The 21104-nt window shown below is 41.5% G+C and overlaps 1 protein-coding gene across 4 annotated transcripts in view; it reads left to right on the plus strand.

Moving 5' to 3' along the window:
• pde4ca (phosphodiesterase 4C, cAMP-specific a) overlaps positions 1-21104 on the plus strand; it is a 45989-nt gene that overhangs the window by 13999 nt on the left and 10886 nt on the right. For 2 of the 4 annotated variants that reach the window (XM_070844404.1, XM_070844408.1), the window contains 2 exons: positions 19458-19649; positions 20545-20589. In XM_070844404.1, coding sequence (XP_070700505.1) covers positions 19458-19649; positions 20545-20589 — 237 coding nt within the window. Of the gene's footprint in view, positions 1-4560; positions 5176-19457; positions 19650-20544; positions 20590-21104 lie in introns of those variants that run through there. The other 2 variants (XM_070844407.1, XM_070844406.1) reach the window with 2 other exon arrangements.

Here is a 21104-nt window from a genome sequence, read left to right on the forward strand (position 1 = left end):
GAAAGTGTGCGTCCACGTCGCTGCATGTTTGTGTGCATTTGCATGTGTGCGCGCAAGTCTGTCATCCAACCGGTGCCCAAATCAGACGTGCCCCAAACCCCACCGTCACGCTAGCAGATGGCAGCGTAATGAATCATGAGGCGACACACTGATAGCCTTTACTACAGTACATGCTGTAACATGACGTTTGACATCACTGAGAGTTAATAATAGGCCACTAGTAACAGTAACAGCCACATGCTCACACCTGGTGCTGCTGCTGTTAGTGTTTAAGATGACATTTGTACCACGAAGAAGAAGCTTTAGTTTGTTTGCTTTTCTTCTCTGCTGCAGTTATCACCTTTAATTTGAAATCACCAGAATTGCTGTGCTGTGCAGGTTTTTTTTGTGTGAATTTTTTTTGTCTTTTTAAGGGAAGCAAAATCACTTTTTGGGAATAATTCCTCCTGTGACAGATGTAGAAACTATAGTGGAAATGAGCACCCTTGTTCATGTGAATATGCCTGTTTTGCTGTGTGCTGGTGTGTTTGTGTACCCTATTCTGTGCAGCTGTGTTTTTAAAAACATGTATGTGTATATATACACACATATATACAGTATGTATGTATATATATATATATGACGATCACACTGTTGATACTTTTCAGACAAAGCAGCACAAAGTGACTTATTTACTTTGGATTACAGAGGCAGACAGGTTTGGGGAATATGCAGTGTTCATTAATCCACATGAGTTAATAAGTCCTTTCCCAGAAAATGTCAATAAAACTTTTATTATAAAATAAAACAACCAATTTCTAGTACTTGGGAATGTCAGTCCCTCCTGATTACGCCATTACAAAATGTGATTTTATTGCAAATTTTCTGGTACTTTCATTCAAACATAATTGGTTCTCAGTGGACAATATGACGGTGGCAATTAATCAGGGTCAGCTTGCTTTACAAACAAACCACAAACAGACAGTATGTCCTCCGACAGGCAACAACTCTGACTCACAGCTCTCCTCGTTGACTTCAAAACAGCTCATTATCCAGGAATGCTCACCATGCCTCCATGTAGCCAACACATGATGTCATGAGGCCCCTTTGCAAATAAAGGACTATCAAACCCACAACTGAGGGGTCAGCCAGAACATATGATGCCTCGCTGTTTTATGAGTTTTAGAGATTGCCTCGCCACATCGTCTCGAGCCTTCAGCGTTTCAGAGCGCGGCTGTCTAAAGACGAGATGTGAAGATCCTGAGCAGAGCCAAACATTTCATGTCTGTCTTTCTTCAAACATCCACTCTCTTCCACAACAGTGACGCAGATACATGGCACACTGTGAAGTCTTCTGGTATACTGCCAACTAATGAGTGTGTTTATGTGTGTCTGTGTGTGTGTGTGTGTCAGTAAGTGTGTGCATGTGTGCTCTAGTTTACAAGGATAAGACTCTTAAACCATGTTGTTTAAGAACTTTATTCCTCTAACTGCGCATGAAAATGATTTTCCTGTCATGACAAACATGTACATTTTAATTCGCAACATCCTCTCATCCGGTTTGCATCAGACAGTGTGCATCCTACTGGGGATAAATTCTTCAGTTTTACAAGTCCAAACTCTAATGTATGTACAGTATTTATTCGCAAAAGATAAGTGTGAATTTAGCGCCAAGAAACTAAGCCGAGAGACTTAGTAACACACAGTGAAAGTATTCAGTATATCAGGTTTGACTTGAAGAGTTTCTTTATCAGAACATGATTGTGATTGGCCCGTGATTGTGATTTTCTTCCTGTACGGTCAATCCTGTTAAAGGCATATAGCTCCCGTTTAATTCATTGTTGTAGTGTGATTGGATTTATAAACTGTTGCTGTTGAACTCAGGTCCCAGAAAGTCGCAATATACAGCAGTATTATCGGTCTGTTCAGTTTGCGGTTATGATTGGCTCTTTTTGTGTGTGCACCTCTTCAGATTTCCTTAAATGGCAGTTTTCCTCGAGCACCACAGACACAGAACCTTTGTACTATATTAAAGGGTTATGTTAAATAATTTTTAGAGCAGGCACCACAGTTATAAGCTGTCCGTGAAGTATGTTGCAGCATAAATGTAAAGTTGAAAAATAAAACCACGTCATATAAAAAAATAGAAGCCAGTTTTTTCATATTGTTAATGGAGCAGTGGTCCTGTGATGCATTTTAAACTGTCTGGCCTCTAGAAGGAGTCCTGGTTCACGTTTAAGATACTTATTTAGCCTCGTTTTCATGCTTTTTCCTTCCCTTTCTTACCTATTGTTGTCTCTCTGCCTGACATTTGCAAATTCCATGGTGGTGAGTTGATGCTGTTGATTGATCTGGCAATTTAATTGAACCATGTCATACTGCAGAATGTAGCTTGAAGTGCACATCCATTTATGGAAATGTTTTTTAGTGTGTAGGAGCGAACTCTATAGCAATTGGGCGTTTTTCAAGCCCAGCTACGATTGCCAAGCTTTTCGTTCTCGATGGCTAATTTTCCGCTCTAAATTCGTAGAAATATCTCATACAGTGGGTTTTCAACTTCAGACAGACTATACAAGTTTCTCATTTCTAGCAAGTGAATGTCCGTTTTGGAAGATTTTATCAGCTTTAGCTAGCGAGCTAATTAAGCTCTGTGAACTAATTTCAAACGCCCTCTCTCGATTTAGTGTTTCCAGCTGACCTGTTGTGAAATTACAATGTTGATAAAGTGACCTTAAATACGAATTTGATGGTTACATACAAACTAAAAAACATGTATCGCTGTATATCTTGTATGTTAAATATACAAGCTAAGTTGAGGCAAACAGTTTGCACCCTCATGTTTTATACAGTCTATGACCTCACCAGTTGATGATCCATGCATGCAATAAAGAAAGAGCCTTGCTCTTGAATTGCAGTGTAGCACTAGTTAGTTACATTTTCTGAAGGCATAATTAGAAAAAATTTAAAATCTGATTTTTACTTTATTCTAACATAAAACTTTTGCATACTTGTTTGTACTTTACACACATTATGTTTTTCACTATTAAGGTTACAAGAGGAAAGGCCTTTAGGACAGTTGTGCTGCGCATATGCAACACTATGCATATGTAGTTGGGTTGCTGAGGTGTAAACTTCCCCAAATACAAAACGAAGCAGGACAGAGCTACTTCTCTATGCTATGTTAGCCTAAGAGCGTCCAGGAGCAGCTTCCACACGGTGGGGAAACACTTCACTATTTACAGTATATGCTAGTTGATTAATTAGTTGGGCTGCTCTCTCATGTAGTTAGCTAATGATGTGCTCCTTGGCTTTGGAAGTAGTGTGCTTGCAGCACACACTAGAGCAGATAAACATTGTGTTTGATTAGTTATTTTCTTTATACATTTTCTGTTGTATTTCTGCTATTGGAAAGACTAAAAAAGACACCACCCAGTATTCAATGCCCAATGCAACTTCATGAATATACAGATTGTCACACAGACTTTACAACATCAGAGCATCTGCTGTGCAGTCCGAAAACCTGATCGCACTCCCCCCACTAACTAGATTTTCTCACACACACACACACACACACACACACACACGCACACGCTCCTCCTGGTGACATTTTACAAACTCTTCTTCTCTGGTCTAAACATCCAGAGTAGGCTTAATCTGTCTCTGGGAACATAGCCTGTAGACTCATGGCCCCGGTTTCATTTTGCTGATCTCTTGTCAAATATTTCCTGTTTAAGTTTTCATATGAAGCCTACAGAAGGTCGACCAGCTAAGGTTTCATATTTACTTTACACATTTCTGGTCTTCAAAAATACACTGCCCCCGGCCATGTGTGACCTTGCATGCTCATGCCTAAGCCTGTGTATGAGTACATACTGTATACGGGTAAGTGTGTATTTGTGTGTGTGTGTGTTCTCAGCAAGAGCTACTTACTATAATACCCTATCATACTCATCCTGTCATCAATCTCTTTACCTAACATAGACAAGACATACTTGCCACACACACGCACGCATGCACACACATGACTACACACTCCATCTGGAAAGGATAATGGTGCTGTGCCCAAAGGGAGAGTCCTGTCCAGAGTGTAGGGTTTAGTAAGTGTGTGAGGGAGAGTAAGTGAGTAGGAAGGAGTTAAAATGGCTAAAACATTAGGGCAGGAACCCTGCTGGCTCTGATCCCGCCCCCTTTCTCAGCTCTGACCTCACTCTGAAACTTGTTCCCCCTTGTGTGTGATGCACACACACACGGACACTTGCTCGGTCACATGCCTGCACAGACGCCTGCTCACTGACGCACGCGCGCTCGGCCACTCACGCACGCTCGCACACACCTCGCAGAGATCTGTGCACATTCTGTGGGACAAAAAAAACACGCACATATACAGCACAGAGCTACTGTGACAGACCGGAGCAGGAGAGCAAGTTTGCCCAGGGAAAGGAAAGGTCTTTGTTTGCTCTGTGATTAAAGGTGTAGCAGCCACAGGGGAGAGGAGGAAGCAGGGAGAGAAACAGAAGAAGAGCAAGAGAGAGAAAGAGAGAGAGAGGGAGTGCAGAAAGGGAGAGGGGGAAGAGGGCAGCAGTGTCGCGCCACATTTAGACCCGGAGCACAGACAAGATATACATGGGGGACCGATTAATGGAGCTCTGCTGAGAGTGATGAAAAGCTTTTTCTGCCTGCAAGGCACACAGACAGGCAGCAGGGAAGGTGCAGCTCACACAAGAGGAATTCAGGTGCTCAGGAAGGAATACGCTCCAAATTTATTCAAACCATCCAGGGAAAAGCAGATTTCCTCCAGCATACAGTAGCATGGATTACATCACTCCGGTTATCCTGAGCTGGAGCCACTGGTCATAGAGCTGATGTCCACTCCTGCCAGAGGTAATGAGAACTCCTGGGAAGCCGTGGAGAGCCGGACAGCCCGACAGAGCGAGACAGACGAGGAAGCGGGCCGGGTTTCACAGGGATGAGAGCAGGCACAAGCTGAAGAGAACCAAGAGAGGGAGAGCAGTGGAGCAGCCGAGAAGAGGAGGGTGAGGACGAGTTAAAGAGAGTAGACTAAAGAGAGATGAGTGTGCCGACGAACTGTGGGTTCTGTTACTCTGTGGAGCGGAGTATCACTGTGAGGAGTGGGAACATATGGGGATCACCGTGCGCTGTCAACAGGCCTATTGACATCATACAGAAACGCAGGCGGTAATTAAGAGCAAATCATTTACTCTCACTCAGTCCTTTTCTGTTTCTGTCCTTCTCAGTGTCTCCTTTCATCTCTCACACACACACACACACACACACACATACATACAGCATGTGAAACACAATACAGATGATACAGTGCACTAAGTGAAATTAGGAGCACAATTGTTTTGGCAAAAAAGGGCTGGTAATTTAGATTAATTGATTATTTTAGATTAATTTAGAATCACTTGTACAGCATCAATGACAATTTCGTACCTCACTGTTACTGAAAGGATGTTACAGTATGCAACTTTCTATATTTGGTTTACTTTAAGTATCTAAAATCTGTAGCCTGCATAAAGTCTTTTATCAGCTGCAATATTTACAAAAAACATTCTTTTGGTCTTATCAGTTGTTTTTGGTTCATATCTGCATTTCCCAAAATATTATTCTATCGTGTTTCCTCTTGACCACTTGCATAGCCTCCTCTTTTGTTGGATTAGGCACTGTTCCAAGGAAAGTTTTTTTTTTTTTTTTTCATCGTTCAAAAGACAAATAGCTATTAATTTTTAAGCTGATGGTAACAAGAGCCAACATAAGGGAACTGTGTGAAATAATAGCTTTTGGATCATTTGAATTTTGTGTCACATCTGGATAAAAAAAAACAACCCTCTATATCTTAACTTAAACTGAAGTAACTTAAATTATTCAGTTCATTCTGTAATGAACGTTGATGCCAAATCACAATCAAACTGACTGTGGTTATACTATATTATGTAGCTCAGCCAGGACTTGAAATTGAGGTGACAAGCTGTACAGAAGTGGGAGAGAGAAATTGTAACTGCAGTTGTACGGTGTCTGCAGTTGGCGTTTTATTAATTTGTTGCAGAACTCTTTCAAAGGCAGTAATGCGGCTGCTGGGTATTTTGTTTTGTTGATAAAGTCAACAGTGAATTCAGAGACATAGATTTCACATGGTGGTCTTATTAACTTACTGATTTTTTTGTTGCAGCTGTGACCACCGTCCAGCCTGTCGCGTCTCTAAACAGCAACTTAAGGCCTTTGCAGACAGTCACGACATGTGAAAGAGACACACACAAGACAAATATAGTGTGTGTGAATGTGTAATGTACATACATCCTGCACATTAATACGGGAGATCCTATCCTATTTGTTCTCCGCATTATACGCATGTTCTTCGCCACTGAAGCGTTTCTGTGAGTCACATAGCTTTAATGCCACTGTCCTTTACACAGATATTCTCACAAGAAAGTCCCCCATACGTTTTGCAGCCCCACGCTTAATCTCAGTGCCAGCGGGGAGGCTGTGAAGGAGGACTCCGAGATAAAGTCGTGTTTACATTATGGTCCTCTGCCCCCCTTCTCAGGCAGGGTCCTTGTTTATCAGATGTAATGCAGAACATTTGTGAGCATGGGGGATTTATAAGGGCAGTTGTCCTCTCACTTTAATTCCCCTTGAGACCCATGGCAAGAAATGTAACTGACATCTGCTCTTAAACAAGCAAAAATGTCCCTCTGGCCAAAATTACAGTGGTAATGCAAAAGCATGACTATTGCCACTTATCTCACTACTGTTCAGATTACTTCCACATGTGCATCGAAAAAGCGGTCCACAAATTCTCTGCCTGCTTGATCGCGCTTTTAAGAGCTCTGTTGAAGACGATCAATTAATGTGCCAGAGGAGGAGAAGTCGCAGACTGGGAGGCAGGGAATGTGGAGCTCTATTTGGGTTGGGGTATCGATCTTCCTGGGGCTCTGCTAGAGCCAGAGTCACCACCACCACCATTTTATTTTAAAGCAAGGAGGAGTGCAGGGGGAGCAGAGAGGCACCAGATTATAACCCTTGTCAGTGCCCATTTTGGGAATCTATTAATATCACATATTTAAGAAGTCAACACTTATAAAGTAAAAGCTATATTTACGACTATCAATGATTCAATAACAGTAATCTCTCTCCCTCTCTCTCTCTCTCTCTCTCTCTCTCTACTTCTTCTTTAGTTTACTTATCCTTATTTTTTCTTTCCCCACTTGTCCCAGGCATCTACCTATCCACCTAAAAGTAGAACACAGTACTGGTCATAAAGTGACACTAACTCAGACATGCTGGCCAGAGCTCCTTTTGTGCATTTAAGATGTATTCCTTATGCAGGCATGAGGAAAGCTGACAAGATAAACCTGCGGGGGTAGGAAGGATGTAAACCTGCGGTTTTTGATATCCGATACCAAACCCAGAGCGTCTCACGTGCCTTTGGTGTGTGATTTAAAGCCCAATTATCACAGTTAACCACAGGAGACAACAGCCAGATAACAGCAGCCCTTTCTCCTTAGATGGATATGTGGCAAGGGTACGTGTCTGCGAGTGCAACAGGTACAATACAAATTAAAGTCTTCAATACATCTGCTTTTGATACATACAATATTTCTCTGGATGAGTAGTAGCAGTGTATTCTGCCCAGTGGCAGTTGTTGGTTTCTCCTTTCAACTGTAAAGGTAACACCTGGTTTTCCTAAAAGAGGACAGATAAGAGGATTCCCTCTGAAAACCTGGGATGGTAGCAGCTTATTGGCTTTGATCTGTTGCGCTGCACTCATTTATCCTTTTATTTCAGTTTTATGAACCTGAAATTGAAAAGCAGCCTGTAAGCTGCATGTAATTTGGCTGTATTTGTGAGCTCTGAACAACATGATGGTACTTGTGTTTTTAGCCTTTCTAGCAGGACACCTCTTCGAATGGCAATGTGCAAATTCAGACAGACGCGTTTGAGATGGGTTGCTAGGAAAGTTTCTACAGACGATTATGGTCCCTAGACGATATATTCTAGTCATCCTCCTCATTTTTCCTGTAGCACTCCGTGAGGTTGACATTTGTGGTGAGTTTTCAGTGACATTTCTTGACAGCTAAGGGAGGGATTACAATGGCATTTGATTCAGAATGTCATGTCTCCCTGAATTAACTTAGGTGATCCTGTGACTTTTCTTCTAGGACCACCATCAGGCCAGTTAGTAAGTTTTTATTTGTCCGATTCTTAAGTTTATGACCAAATAGCTGAAAAACCAATGACGTTCCCTACAGCCTCAGCCGTACTTTGTCTTTAGTGCAGATAACATTGTCGGTGTGAGCATGTTAGTATGCTGATATTAGCTATCAGCTTACAACTTACTTAAACATCTTGGTTAAATTATACTAATTTACTCCACTCAGATTGAAAATGAAATGCCAGTTAATCAGTAATGAGTGGTAATGAGCATTGTGCACTTATCACAACCAGGGAGGGGAGAAAAATGATCCTAAAATATTCATTCTAAATGAACCACTGACAGCAAATATGAGTATGAGCTTAGTTGGGTGTTTGCGAGTGAGAGAGAAAGTATGATTTATGCACAGAGTAATTTGATATGAATTAAGAGTCTTACAAAGAAGACAGCCCTGGCAGGTTGTGTGTGAGTGAGGTAACTGAGGTTTAGCTTTAGAAGTGCATTCCTTAGAAACCCAATACTCTCTCCTGTCAGTTCAACCAGGGAGGGGAGGAGGGGGAAAGAGAAATCTTCATCTGCTTGATTTATCAAAATCTCCAAGTGTGAATGTTGGACACACTCTGATGTTTACGACGCCAAACCCTGTCGAGCAGCTTTTTAGTTTTTATTTTTGTTACAGATAAGTTTGTGTACATAATCTCTTGTCTTAGAGATAGACACATACTGCTTGTGCCAGAGGTCAATTACTATGTAAATGTGCCAGGTCAGTGCGGCCATGATGAATTCATGTGAGGTTTCGGTCACGGTACATGAATCTCCTCATTTGCTGAAATGATTAAGTCGTCCCATGCCCTCCACAGACCATAACTCTCACTGTATCTGGCAAAGTGAGGGACGACTCACAACCAAAAAGCATTTTGTCGTAATGAATGTGTCTGTAAGTGTTTCCAAAGTATTTCTTAAATCCTCAGTGGCTTCTAATGGTGGTCTGGCCCACACGGAGCATCATGGACCTTTCATTTATCTGCCTCACAAACAGGAGGTACAAGTCCACTGGTGTTGGGTTGCAGGCCACACACACTTATGTGGCATGTGAAGTTAGAATGTGTGTTGATGCATGAGCACACGCGTACAAGCACATATAAATGCAGTGTTCGCTCGCTCACTCACAGTTAAGTCGTGGTTGAGTGTTTGCAGAGTGACAGGCGTTATGGACTGAACGCTTTCCTAAAACCTCACAACTTTACTGTCCAGCAACGAGCTCTCCAGACACAAGCGCGCAAGAATCATTTATTGTAGCATGACAGAATAATTGTGCCATCTTGTGCCTGTGTGTGTGTGTGTATTTGCGTCTCTGTGTGTGTATGCAAAGGTGTTGTGTCTACAGAGGTTTTTTTCCTGTGATATGTAGTAGTTTAGTATTTGGCATCAGGGTAGTTTTACCCTATGTTTAAGTGTAAATTCTGAAATTCTTTAATGTTTTGCTTGCAGTTGAACACATAAACTTAGACAACATGTCCTTCACTTATATTACACACCAGTAAAGAAAACACCAATGAAGTAACACCAATGAAGTATGAAGATCTTAATAATCATCTGTATTTTATGATCAGTTCAAAAATATCATCCAACACCTTTTACATGTTCCCTATTGAACTCCTTGTTGTGTAACATCCTGTGTAAGAAAGACAAATCAGATAAAACGTGACTCACAGTTCGGTGGAAGAATAATTGACTAAAGTCTATCCAAACACACACATTAAAAAGAAATGAGATAAGCTATTAAAACCTAATTCTGTATAAACTTACTGTCTCTGTTTTTCTTAGCTTGCATGTATCATCAATTAAAGAAAGTGCGTCAGGCACTTTTTCATTATCTTCAACTTCCAGCTGTTGTTGCCTTGTTTGCCTTGGTGACTCGTATTTCACCAGTGGAGATGCTTTAATGTTATGCTGACTATTGGATCTAAGTTGATCGTAAATTACTTTTTCAACCAATAACCATCTAATTATTGTCTGGATTCAAACTGTGGCAAGTTAATTTATGCTGTCAGGACAAAGTTGCTTTCTGGGTGTGTATAGAGGTTCAGCATGATTAAGTAATATTGTCATTGCACGTTTCTTTCTTTCTCTGTGTGGTCTCATTTCACTTGAGGAACCTTTACCGTCTATACCTCACGCCGATCATGTTCCGATGCGTCTGTAGACCAGCCTCTGAACTTCCCTGAACCTGTTCTCTCCTTTCTCCTCACTTCCTCTCTTCGTGCAGTTTCTCACCTTCAGACCCTCCGCTTATATTCATTTCCCTCCAATTCTTCTCCTCTCACTTCACTGTTTTCTTTGCTGCGTTATACAATCCTGGAGGATAACAGAGACTGCAGTCCTTGGTGTGTGTGTGTACGTAGGTAGACGAGGACACTCCTATGACTCACTGTAAATCTCTTCTGGTCTCCAACGTACTCAGGTTTATTGAAATGACCACAGCCTCTGACCTCACTCTGTTGTCCTTTACACAATGTCATGACTGTAGAATAAGAAAACTGTGTAGTCCTTATCTGCTTTTTGCATGTGTTAGCACATGCATTTAAGATATATTATAAAGTGTATGTCTGACCTATGGTTCACTTCCAGTTTAAACAATGGTCTACAGTGTAAAAGAGTACACTATGTACAATATGTAGGATGTGCTTGGCCCTGCTGTCCACACATTATTCTGCAGCCTGCACAAGTTCACGTAGGGTAAGACAAACAGCAGCATTTCAACTTATGGGGGTGCGTTTTTCGATTGCAATTTTCACTGCTCTGGAATTACTGGAATTTTTGCAGCTGATAAGAGTTTATGTAACTCCCAAACCAAACAGATTTTTAAGACAGCGAGAAAGACACTGCCATGAAGTTTATTATATAAAATGGGACAAATCAGTATTGTCTCTTGATTTCTGCCACTGGGAGACGACCAACACACCTGATAGACCTGGTAGGATCCTCTCCCTGCTCATCATACTGTACCAAACTAGAGCTCATACTGTATAATGTATTAATCGATTGATGACTGACAGAGAGAGGCTGTCCTCAGCAGGCCCTTCACACTGTTCAGTACATCAGAGGTCAGCGTGCGCTCCATGTCCACAAGCGCGGGCGTCACGATGGCATTGTGTTGTTTTCCAAAGGAAAGATTTGAGGAAGAGGGCTGAGCTGTGAGACGGTGATTACAGCCGTCAGCGAGGGAACGCTGAGAATACAGTTCACATACAATAATAATTGCCCCCCCACACACACACACACAAAATTTTGTCTTTCTTTTTCTGTCTGTCTCTTGCATTTAGCTGTTCTGAGTTCATAACAAAATAAACAATTCTGACTTAATCACAGTGGACAGATTTAAGTACAGTAAGTCAGTGACCACACATACACGTGTTTGTGTGTGTGTGTGTGTGTGATCACAGTCTTACTGTAGGCTCCCTCAGTTTGTCCACTGTGATTAAGTCTGAATAGAATTTTTATTTATAGTTTATTGTGAAAGCTTTGAGCTTTGAAAGGCAAATACAGCCTGATATAAAGTAACAAATATAGTAATTGGTGTAGATCTGTTTCCTTGTATTAAAAGATAAAATTAGACTTTTGATCTTCAACAATAAAATATTCTTTCCTGATTAATTGTATTAATGAAAGCAGCTCTTACTTCATAAAGGAAATCATGATCTCCCCTCTTCCTAAAACATTCAGCAGAAGAAACAATGCACTCTTTTTCACATCCCTATACGAGCGTGTTCCATTATATATTATGTCTCCTGAATCTGTCCAGCGCAGACTTGTTTTCTAAAAAGGTCAGTTAAGTGATTCTGTGTTCCTGCCTTTCTTTTATGTCAGTTAACACTGCACAGGCTCACAACCCATTTTTCACTGCCTGATTCTGAACAATGGACGTACATGGATATCACAGTTGCATAATGTCTATACTTAGCTATCATTAGGACATTAAGAGGTTGACATGGCTCTGTTTTTGTTGGGTGTGAAATGATACAATGCCTGAAGGGTTTTTGTTTGTGTTGCTGTTCATAAGTACTTTCTGAAATTATAGCAACTAAATTCTACTGTTGAATTATGTGTTACTCTGAGGATCTGCTACATATATGCAGTGTGCAGTCATTTCCCTCATGTTTTTTAACAAAGGGGATTTGTCAGTAACAGAGACCAGGGCACAAACAGGGAGGGAGCCAGATCGAATGTTTTCCTGCAAACTGCTGCCCATGCAAGAGTTGTACCACTGACAACAGTTAAAGGAATAGATTGACATTTTGGGAAATACACTTATTAACACCACTGTGATGTCTGTATGATGAAAATCAGGCTGCAACCACCAGCTGGAGCGCTTACTTTAGCATGAGGACTGGAAGAGGGGGTGGGACGGGTCAGTTGGTCTTGTTGCTGTTCTCATCCCTACAAAAACTGAAGTGTAATAATGATAATTTGCCATGTTAGGGGGGTTATGTACCAAACTAAGTTTTGGCCATGAAACCGACAGAAACTCCAGGAAGAAACTCCAAAAACTCTGATACTTTGAATAGTCGACCTCAAGTATTTAGACTTATCCACCACTGTCACCTCTACTCCTTGCATCCTCACCACTCTTCTATCCTCCTTCTAATTCATGCACAGTAGTGGTCTGCTTTTCTCCCACTGACTTTCACTCCTCTTCTCTCCAGGCTCTCCTCAGCCTGCCCCCCACTCTCACAAGTCATACAGTAGTCCACGGAGACTCCTGCCTGATGTTGTCTGTCAACCTGTCTGTCACCGCTGCAAACGGGAAAGGCTCAGAGCCGATCTTTGACGTAATCCCACCTTCACCTTGAACCATTCCATCACTCCAACCGCGCACCTCACCACCGTCACCCCGTCCTTATACAAATCCTGCACCACTCTTATGTATTTCTGTGCTGGAGCCCAGCTCCAGTGCTCCTACCCTTTCACCTGGTCTCAGCCAGCTGTCTCCCTTTACCAGTCATAGTGCCAACATTAAAAGTTCCTACTCTCTCCTCCAGCTCTCCTACCCTTCCTCCTCTCCTACTGCCTCTGGACGTGCTTTCTCACTCATCTTCTCAGTAGCATTGTTTCCACTGGCACTCTGTGGGCCAACAGAGCTGTTGGCAGTTGTTGGTAACCCGGGCGCCAACTGATCCGGCATGGAAATCTAATTTATGATCCACATAATTGATCTGGGATAGGTTTTACCCTTCCAGATGCAACCCTCCCATTTATTTGGCTTTGGGACCAACACTAAGAATGCACTCAAACATGCATCCCCAGTGGCTGGTTTGCATACATCTACTTAATTCTGATACTAAAATGAATATTCAATAGATATATTTTGGCTGCAGTTCATATTGCATACAAACGAACAAAGACAAAGACAAAGACAACCTGTCTGAGGTTCAACCACAACTAAAGTAAGGATTACAGTCAGAATGTAATAAGCGTAGGGTGGGGATAAGCTTATTGTGGATTAATGTTGTTGATGATGTGTACTGTATACACATGAAAACACACCACCTCCATTAGGTTGCCGCATGGCCAAATAATGTGATGTCACAGGAAAGGAGAGGAAGGGCAAGACAAACAAACAGGGTGGTTCTCCCTTTGTGTGAGGGGCCACAGCAAAAACAGCCAGGGAGCTTTTATCCCAGAACACACACCGGTGCCTCTCGAATCCACGCACAGAACATGAAGCTGTGAGTTTGAAACTGCTCCAAGTGTATTTTTAAAGTCCGTCTTCTGATGTGGTCAGATTGACCACCTCCTTGCTGGTACTTTGTTGGGTGTGTTGAGCGTCAGGTGTGGCTCAGCTGCTGGTGTGAACTTTGTGGTCTCATTAAGTCAACCCTATCCTTGTTTGCTCCAGAAGAACTTTCTTGTACCATGTTTAGATGTAACACAGATACTTACTGCCTAGATCATAATGTGTAGGCACCTCGGCAGGTAAAAGTTTGAATTTTACACTTTTGTTTCCCTTTCTTGTCTTTATTTAGTTCCAAATGCCTTCAAAACACTCATGTAACAGAAACAAGAAATATAATACCCTCAAACGTCACTAGATGAGATCTGTGTTACATGTAAATAATTCCCTCTGCGTTGTTTTAAATGGCTTTTGAATAAATGACTGCAAGTCGGCTCTGGTGTAACAAATTCTACCTCTGGTTGTGTCACAGAAAAGGCCTGGGAATGATGAATGAAGGTTCAGATGACAGTCTGCCCTGGTTTACAGGCCTATCTCCTCTCTCTCTCTCTCGCTGTCTCGCTCTGCCCTGTAGCTCCTGTATTTTAATGCTCCCCAGATGGGATTGACGTTGCCGTGACAGGCGGTGACGCAGGCGGGGTGTCGAGTATCAGGGCCACTGACAGGTTACCATCAATCACACTTCTTACCAGCCAGCCACTTAAATACCAAACACCGTAACACACCTCTCTCTTTACACTTTTTTCTGTCGTAAAAGGCTTTGTGATGCCCAGGAATGTTGGCTCCAATTTGGTCTACAGACAGTAATTAGGTTTGTGTGTGTGTGTGTGTGTGTGTGTGTGTGTGTGTGTGTGTGTGTGTGTGCGTGCGTGTGCGTATGTGTGTGTGCCAGATTTAAATGAAGCTCTGTGTGCAGATGACCAAAAGGTCCCAAAGAAGCGGCGTGTGTTTCAGCTTGTCATTTTTTATATTACTTATATTATACTGTATGTATTTTTATATATTGTTTCACTTCCTCATACCAACATAATACAGAAACATAGTGTATATTGATGATCAGTGTATTGTTATCTTGTACAAAACTTTTTTTGATGGAGTTCATAACAGTGGAACACAGTTCAGTACATTAAATATTCATTTGATTATTTTATTAATGATTTTACATTCATTTTCCTCTAATGTGATATACTGTATATTAGTATCAAAAACATTTTAATACTAATATTGTGATATGGATTTCAGATATACTGTATACACAGTATGTCAGGGCTGCAATAGATTAATCAGTTGATGGATTATAGAGTGTCAGAAAAATAGAGGTAAGAAAAAGCCCATCACAGGTTTCCATAGCCGAAGGTGACGTGTGAAATACTTGTGCTTCTCAAAAATGATATTGCGTTTACTATCATACAAGACAAAGACAAAGAAAAACAGTAAATCTTCACATTTGAGAAGGTGGATGCACCTTGTTTTTCATTTTAAAAAAACCGTACACAGTTAATAAATTATCACATCTGTTGCTGATGACGTCTTTGAATGGACCTATCAGTGAATAGAGTGTTTCAGCTCTCCAGTGTATTCAGTGTATTTCCATTGTTCAGATTGGACAACTCTTGCAATCTCACCAAAGCCCAGTAGAGGGACCCTGCCGTCAGAGTGACTTCATGGATTTATTTCAGTTCTCCAGACAGCACCTACCACACACAACAGCCATCACTCAGCAACAACTTTATCTGGTATATCACTGAACAGCACTCTCCCACTCAACAGGATTATTTTTGAAAAAACATCCCATTCTTTTGTGATTATTTTTATCACTTGTGGCTGTAACTGAGAAAGGGAGAGAGGGAGGAGGGTGTCAGGGAAGGAGAGAAGAGGTGGGTGGGTGCGACTGGCTGGCATGTGAAAGACATTAAGACAATAGAGTCATATTTGAAGACTCGCTGTCCAAACAGCCACCGTGCTTCTGTGGGAGCTTCCTGCCCGGCTGGCCTGAACGCTGACTTTTGACCTCTTGAAAACACAAAATGCCTCAGTTGACATATTTAGTACACATTATATAGAGTATATGCTCAAAGACAGGGTGCACAATGGAAGGTTGTTTTTTTTTGTTTCACATTCAGAGCACATTCACTCCCTCCACTTAAAAACAAACTCTGTTTTTTTTCAGTGTGAATCTAACATATACAACTGAATGTGAAAACTTTCAATTGGCCACTTTTCATTTCAACCCTTGTGTAATTACCTGCAGTGGTTGTGGTACACTAACAGCATTAACAAGAAAACACTGCAAGTACGACAAAATAACACAAAAAACGGCCACAAAGCTGGATAAACATATCTCTGTCCCTGCTGTACAAACAAATGAATCTTCACGTGAAAAAATATTCATTTAAAATCATTGTTTTAGTTCATTGGTTATTTGGATCCTCACTTGTTGTTACCTTGGCAACAGCTACTCCATGTGTCCACACTACTACTGTGTGTTTTTTCTTAATACATATAAACCTAAGGGAGGTCATTGTGATTGTTCAATAGGGAATCATGTGAGGTGTATATACTGAAGTGTACCTAGTGTGTGTGTGTGTGTGTGTGTGTGTGTGTGTGTGTGTGTGTGTGTGTGTGTGTGTGTGTGTGTGTTTAAGCAAAAGGTCCAGAGTCATGAGTTAGTCAGGACTCGATGTTCACTCCCCTGACAAAGAGGAGAGAACTGGAAGTGAAATAGCAGCGAGGGAAAGACGTGGGCGATATTTTCATCTGTGATCTAATTTTAGCTTGGCATCGGCTTCAAATAGAAACTTCCCCATAAATATTCATGAATGGAGGGAAGAATCTGCTGCTCTGCGATGCAGAGGGAAACGAGAGGGGAGGGAGGGCTCCGTATTCTACCTGAAACTCTATTTTTAGCTGCATCGCTGCCTCTCTCGGTCTATTCCTCATGCATAGGGAGGCTAAATTTAGCTGCATAGAGACAGAAGCGTGACACTGAAACCAAAATAGAAACGAGTTTATGGCCAGTGCACGCAGGACAACAGCCAGGGGTGCAGCATCATTAGGGAGCACAGAGCAAGATGGGTGAAGAAAACAGGAAAGATAAAGCAGAAAGAGTGAGTGAAGCTTCATGTGTACATTATATGTGTGTAAGGTGGCACTGAAGTAGCACATTAAAGGCACCATATATATATATATATATTATACACATTAAATATACACATTAAAAAGCATGTTAAAATTTGAATTCTTAATTTTCAAAATTATGATTAATTATAATAATGGTAATAATGATGATAATAATAAACATCGTCAAAGTGACATCATTTGTACATTTGCAGACGTGCACCTCACTAGCACAAGCTTCAGTGGCCCACTAGCACAGTGTACATACAGTTACAACCAAAAAGCTCACATGCTTTAGAACAGGCTGTACTCTTCCTCTTTGAAATTTTATTTACCCTCCCTCTCTGTTTGCCCTATTTTACCCCTTACGCTGCTGTCCTCCCTCCCTCCCTTTCTCCGTCTCCTCTCCTTGGCTATGTATAGTGCAGTCAGTGGGTCTGAATCTGTCACATGAACAGAGGGATGCTCGGCTGGTGTTACGTAATACTCAGTAACACTCCAACATCTCGTCGTCATGCAGCATCCTAGGAGGGTAGCAGGGTAGGGAGGGGGAGGCTCTGGAGAACGGAGTGGAAAGAGGAATGAATGGGATGTGTGCAGGCTGCGGCTGGTGCATACAGAATACCATTAGAATACTATAGGAAGCTGCAGCCTTCTAATCAATAACAATTTAGTATTAATGCTGTTAAAATGTTGGATGGATTGCCATGAAAATTTGTGCAAACATTCATGATCCTCAGATGTTGAATCCTAATGACATTAGTGATCCCCTTATTTTTCAGCTTATGGCGCCATGAGATGTTTGTGCTGCATTATTCTGTACAGGAATTTGTGATGTATGACTGTGATGATGTTTTGTGTTTTTTATCTCTCACATTTATCATCAACAGACATCTCCAGCTAACACTCCAGTTTATGTTTTCTTTGGATTTGTTATTTTCATTTTTGAATATCGTTTCCCCTGGTGTATTTATTTGAAAAAGATTGAGTGTGTGTTTTAGTATCTGCCCGTCCAAAATCCTCCACGTTCTGCTAATGGTTGTTTTGCTAAAGCGTGGATTTCAACTCTGGAGTTCCTCAGACTGTTTAGAAAAGGAGACGTGTTGCCAAACTGAGCTGCAGTCTCTCCAGGTTCGCATGTCGGCAGTGGGGCTGTGGGAAAATAGAGATGTGGATCAAGGCAGAAGTGTGCCCAGACTGTGAAGGAAGCCCTCGCCGTGCCTTTATTTGGTGTTTTTGCTTTGTAGTCAGATCATGTTTGATCAGGAGGAACTCCTCGTCACCTGAGCGCCGGGCTATTTTTAGACTCACGCTCACATGACTCCATGTCAATACTCTGATGCTAATTTTATACCCGCTGTTCACTCACAGCCGTTCACCACACACGTGCAGACCTCCTCTGGGTGCTCACACCTACGCTTGTATCTCACCTGCATGACATTAGCAAAACTGTCTTCACACCTTTGATGAAGTGCACATCAAGCTGGAAGTGGTGGTTTGTAAGAGTCTGTTTTTCTTGATTTGCTTCAAACCTTCAGAGGCAGCCGATGGATTTTTGCTGTCATCTACTCTTTGTATCTCATCAGCTTGATGCGAATGGATTTGTGGGTCAGTTATCGGAGTTGTCAGCCTCCTTCTTTGGCAGGAGGCTCATCAATATGCAGCCATCAGAATTAGAAGCCATTCCCAGTCTGTGGCAACCCCTCATTGTACAAAATGCAGTGCTGATTTTAGTCTACATTGTGGGATTTATCAGTGCGATAACGCCATTCCCACATATTTCACACTGTCATTTCCTTTTTGTCGCCCTCTTAAATTTGTCATTTTTATCTCTTGTTTTTGTTCTACCAGTTTATAACGGTTATGCTTCCCTCCTATTTATACTATTTCCTGTTCAAGAAATAAAAACAGCTCGATATTATTACCCAGCGATGAAAGCTTGTGATATTTTTACACTTGGAGTATTGTGCTGCATGTTATTTTAACTCCTTTCATTGTTACTGGAGCAGTACCAGTCTCTCAACTGGAGTAGATACTGGGATTTTCATATGTTAATCAGTCTCTGGCCACCAAGCAAATGAAAGACGTACTCTCTGTCACATTCATATAGCCTGTTGCACTCATTGAAGCTAATTTGCATAACAGGATAGATACCAAGAGGCATCTTGACATTGTAATAAGTCAGTCAGTATATTTCTATTAACACTGTTGATGGATGTTTTTCAGTTGTTCCAACCTGATGTAGTGGTAGGAGTCTTTATAAGATTAATATTTTAATGGGAAAATAGTACTTTAACAATGGCAACCCCTGAACCAAGAAGTGGATGGATGGATGGATGGATGCTTCTTTCATTTCCTTTCCATGCTGTTGAATAAATCTGCATTTATTATTATTTTTTTATCCATAAAATGTGTCTTGATAAATTATCTTCCTGCCTTTCTCTCTCTCCTCAGTTTTGACGTGGAGAATGGATTATCAGTGGGACGCAGCCCCCTGGACCCCCAGGCCAGCCCCGGCTCTGGTATGGTCATACAGGCCAACTTTCCTCACAGCCAGCGGCGGGAATCCTTCCTCTACCGCTCCGACTCTGACTTTGACCTTTCACCCAAAGGTCCTTCCAGAAACTCCTCCACTGCCAGTGACCTGTAAGTTCATTTCTACCTCACACTGTAGATATGGTACCTCTTTGTGAACCACTATGTTTTATATTTGTTGTGTGCACAGGAGAAAGGGTTCCAAGCCACGTGTTTTCCTTTGACTTTTTCTTTGTATAGATTCAGTTTTTTTTTAATAAATACACAATATTCACATGTGCAGCATGAAACTTCTCAGTGCAAAGACTTTGGTGCTACTACTGGGATACCAGTGTAAGAGTACATGCTGTTTAATGCCCTTTAACAAAAAAGACATGGCTGTCTATGTTTTTCTCTTCTCGTCCGTCCTCCATTGTGATGAGAGGTTTCCACATTGGAAGATTCATATGATGCATTGGTTTAGGGGTTGGCTGCAATACAAACTACAGCAAACAGTCGCAGTCTCGACTTTATTTGCATATTTGAAACTAGTCTTTTTGGCATTTTCTTTGGATTCCTAGAGAGGCCTCTGAAGCCAAAGGGCCTGAACTGTGTAGGTGGCTTCTCCAGCTTTGTATTTTGACTTATCAAAGCTATTCTGCACCCGTCTGCTGGTGTTTGACAAAAATCCTACACAGACTGACATATCACTGTCTACGTAGAGCGCAATTTGAAGGCGAAGGCAAGTTTAAAACATGCTGTGAATTGCGTGTGTGTCTCCAAAAGCCCAACATTAGTACAACCAGCTGTTTTTCCATCACAAATACTTGCATGTCAAATCTGCTTCACTGGAATTGTAAGATGTTAGAAGAAAGGGGCACATTTTTAGTCTTTTGCTCCTTTTTTTTTGCTGTTTTTGTGTCCACACAAAGTCCCCTTTACAGTTCATAATGTCTAAACACCTTTAAGCTTGTAAAGTAAGCAGTCACAGGTCTCTTCATCGACTCTCGCCCATCTGTTTTTAAAGGGAAGAAAGCTTGAAGCACTGGGAAGTCAACTGGTTGTCATCTCGGTGAGAAGAACACGATAAAACAAACGATAAAAAGACTGACTCTGTCCCCTTGAAGCCCTCTCCTGCTTTCCCTCTAGATGGCTTCACGGCCATGTCCCACCTCCCTCCTGACCAACATGACTAAATATCAAACACTACACCTGTGACCCTCCCTCCGTTAGACCCCTTAAACACCCCGTTCTGTTTTTGTGTTTTTGCATGTGACGCTTAATAGGCAACAACCAAGTATAATACGCACACTATGTTTTTGTTTACTTATTAGTATTTACCAGTTAATACTTATATCACCCACCCCTCCACCTACCCCAAACCGTTTCCTCACCAGTTCCTTACTGTACCCAGTGCATGACATGTTTAGCTTCATGTTAACAGAATGATGACAAAGGGAGTGATGAATGAGGTAAATATGATAACTAAATATGTCCTCTGGCTGGCTGGTTGCAGAGACAACTTCATTTTTTTGATTAACTAAAAGAGATTTGTCAGACTAAAGCACTATTTGTTTTGTCTTAACA

Source organism: Pempheris klunzingeri, chromosome 15, assembly GCF_042242105.1.
Source record: "Pempheris klunzingeri isolate RE-2024b chromosome 15, fPemKlu1.hap1, whole genome shotgun sequence".
In the NCBI taxonomy this organism is placed as follows: domain Eukaryota; kingdom Metazoa; phylum Chordata; class Actinopteri; order Acropomatiformes; family Pempheridae; genus Pempheris; species Pempheris klunzingeri.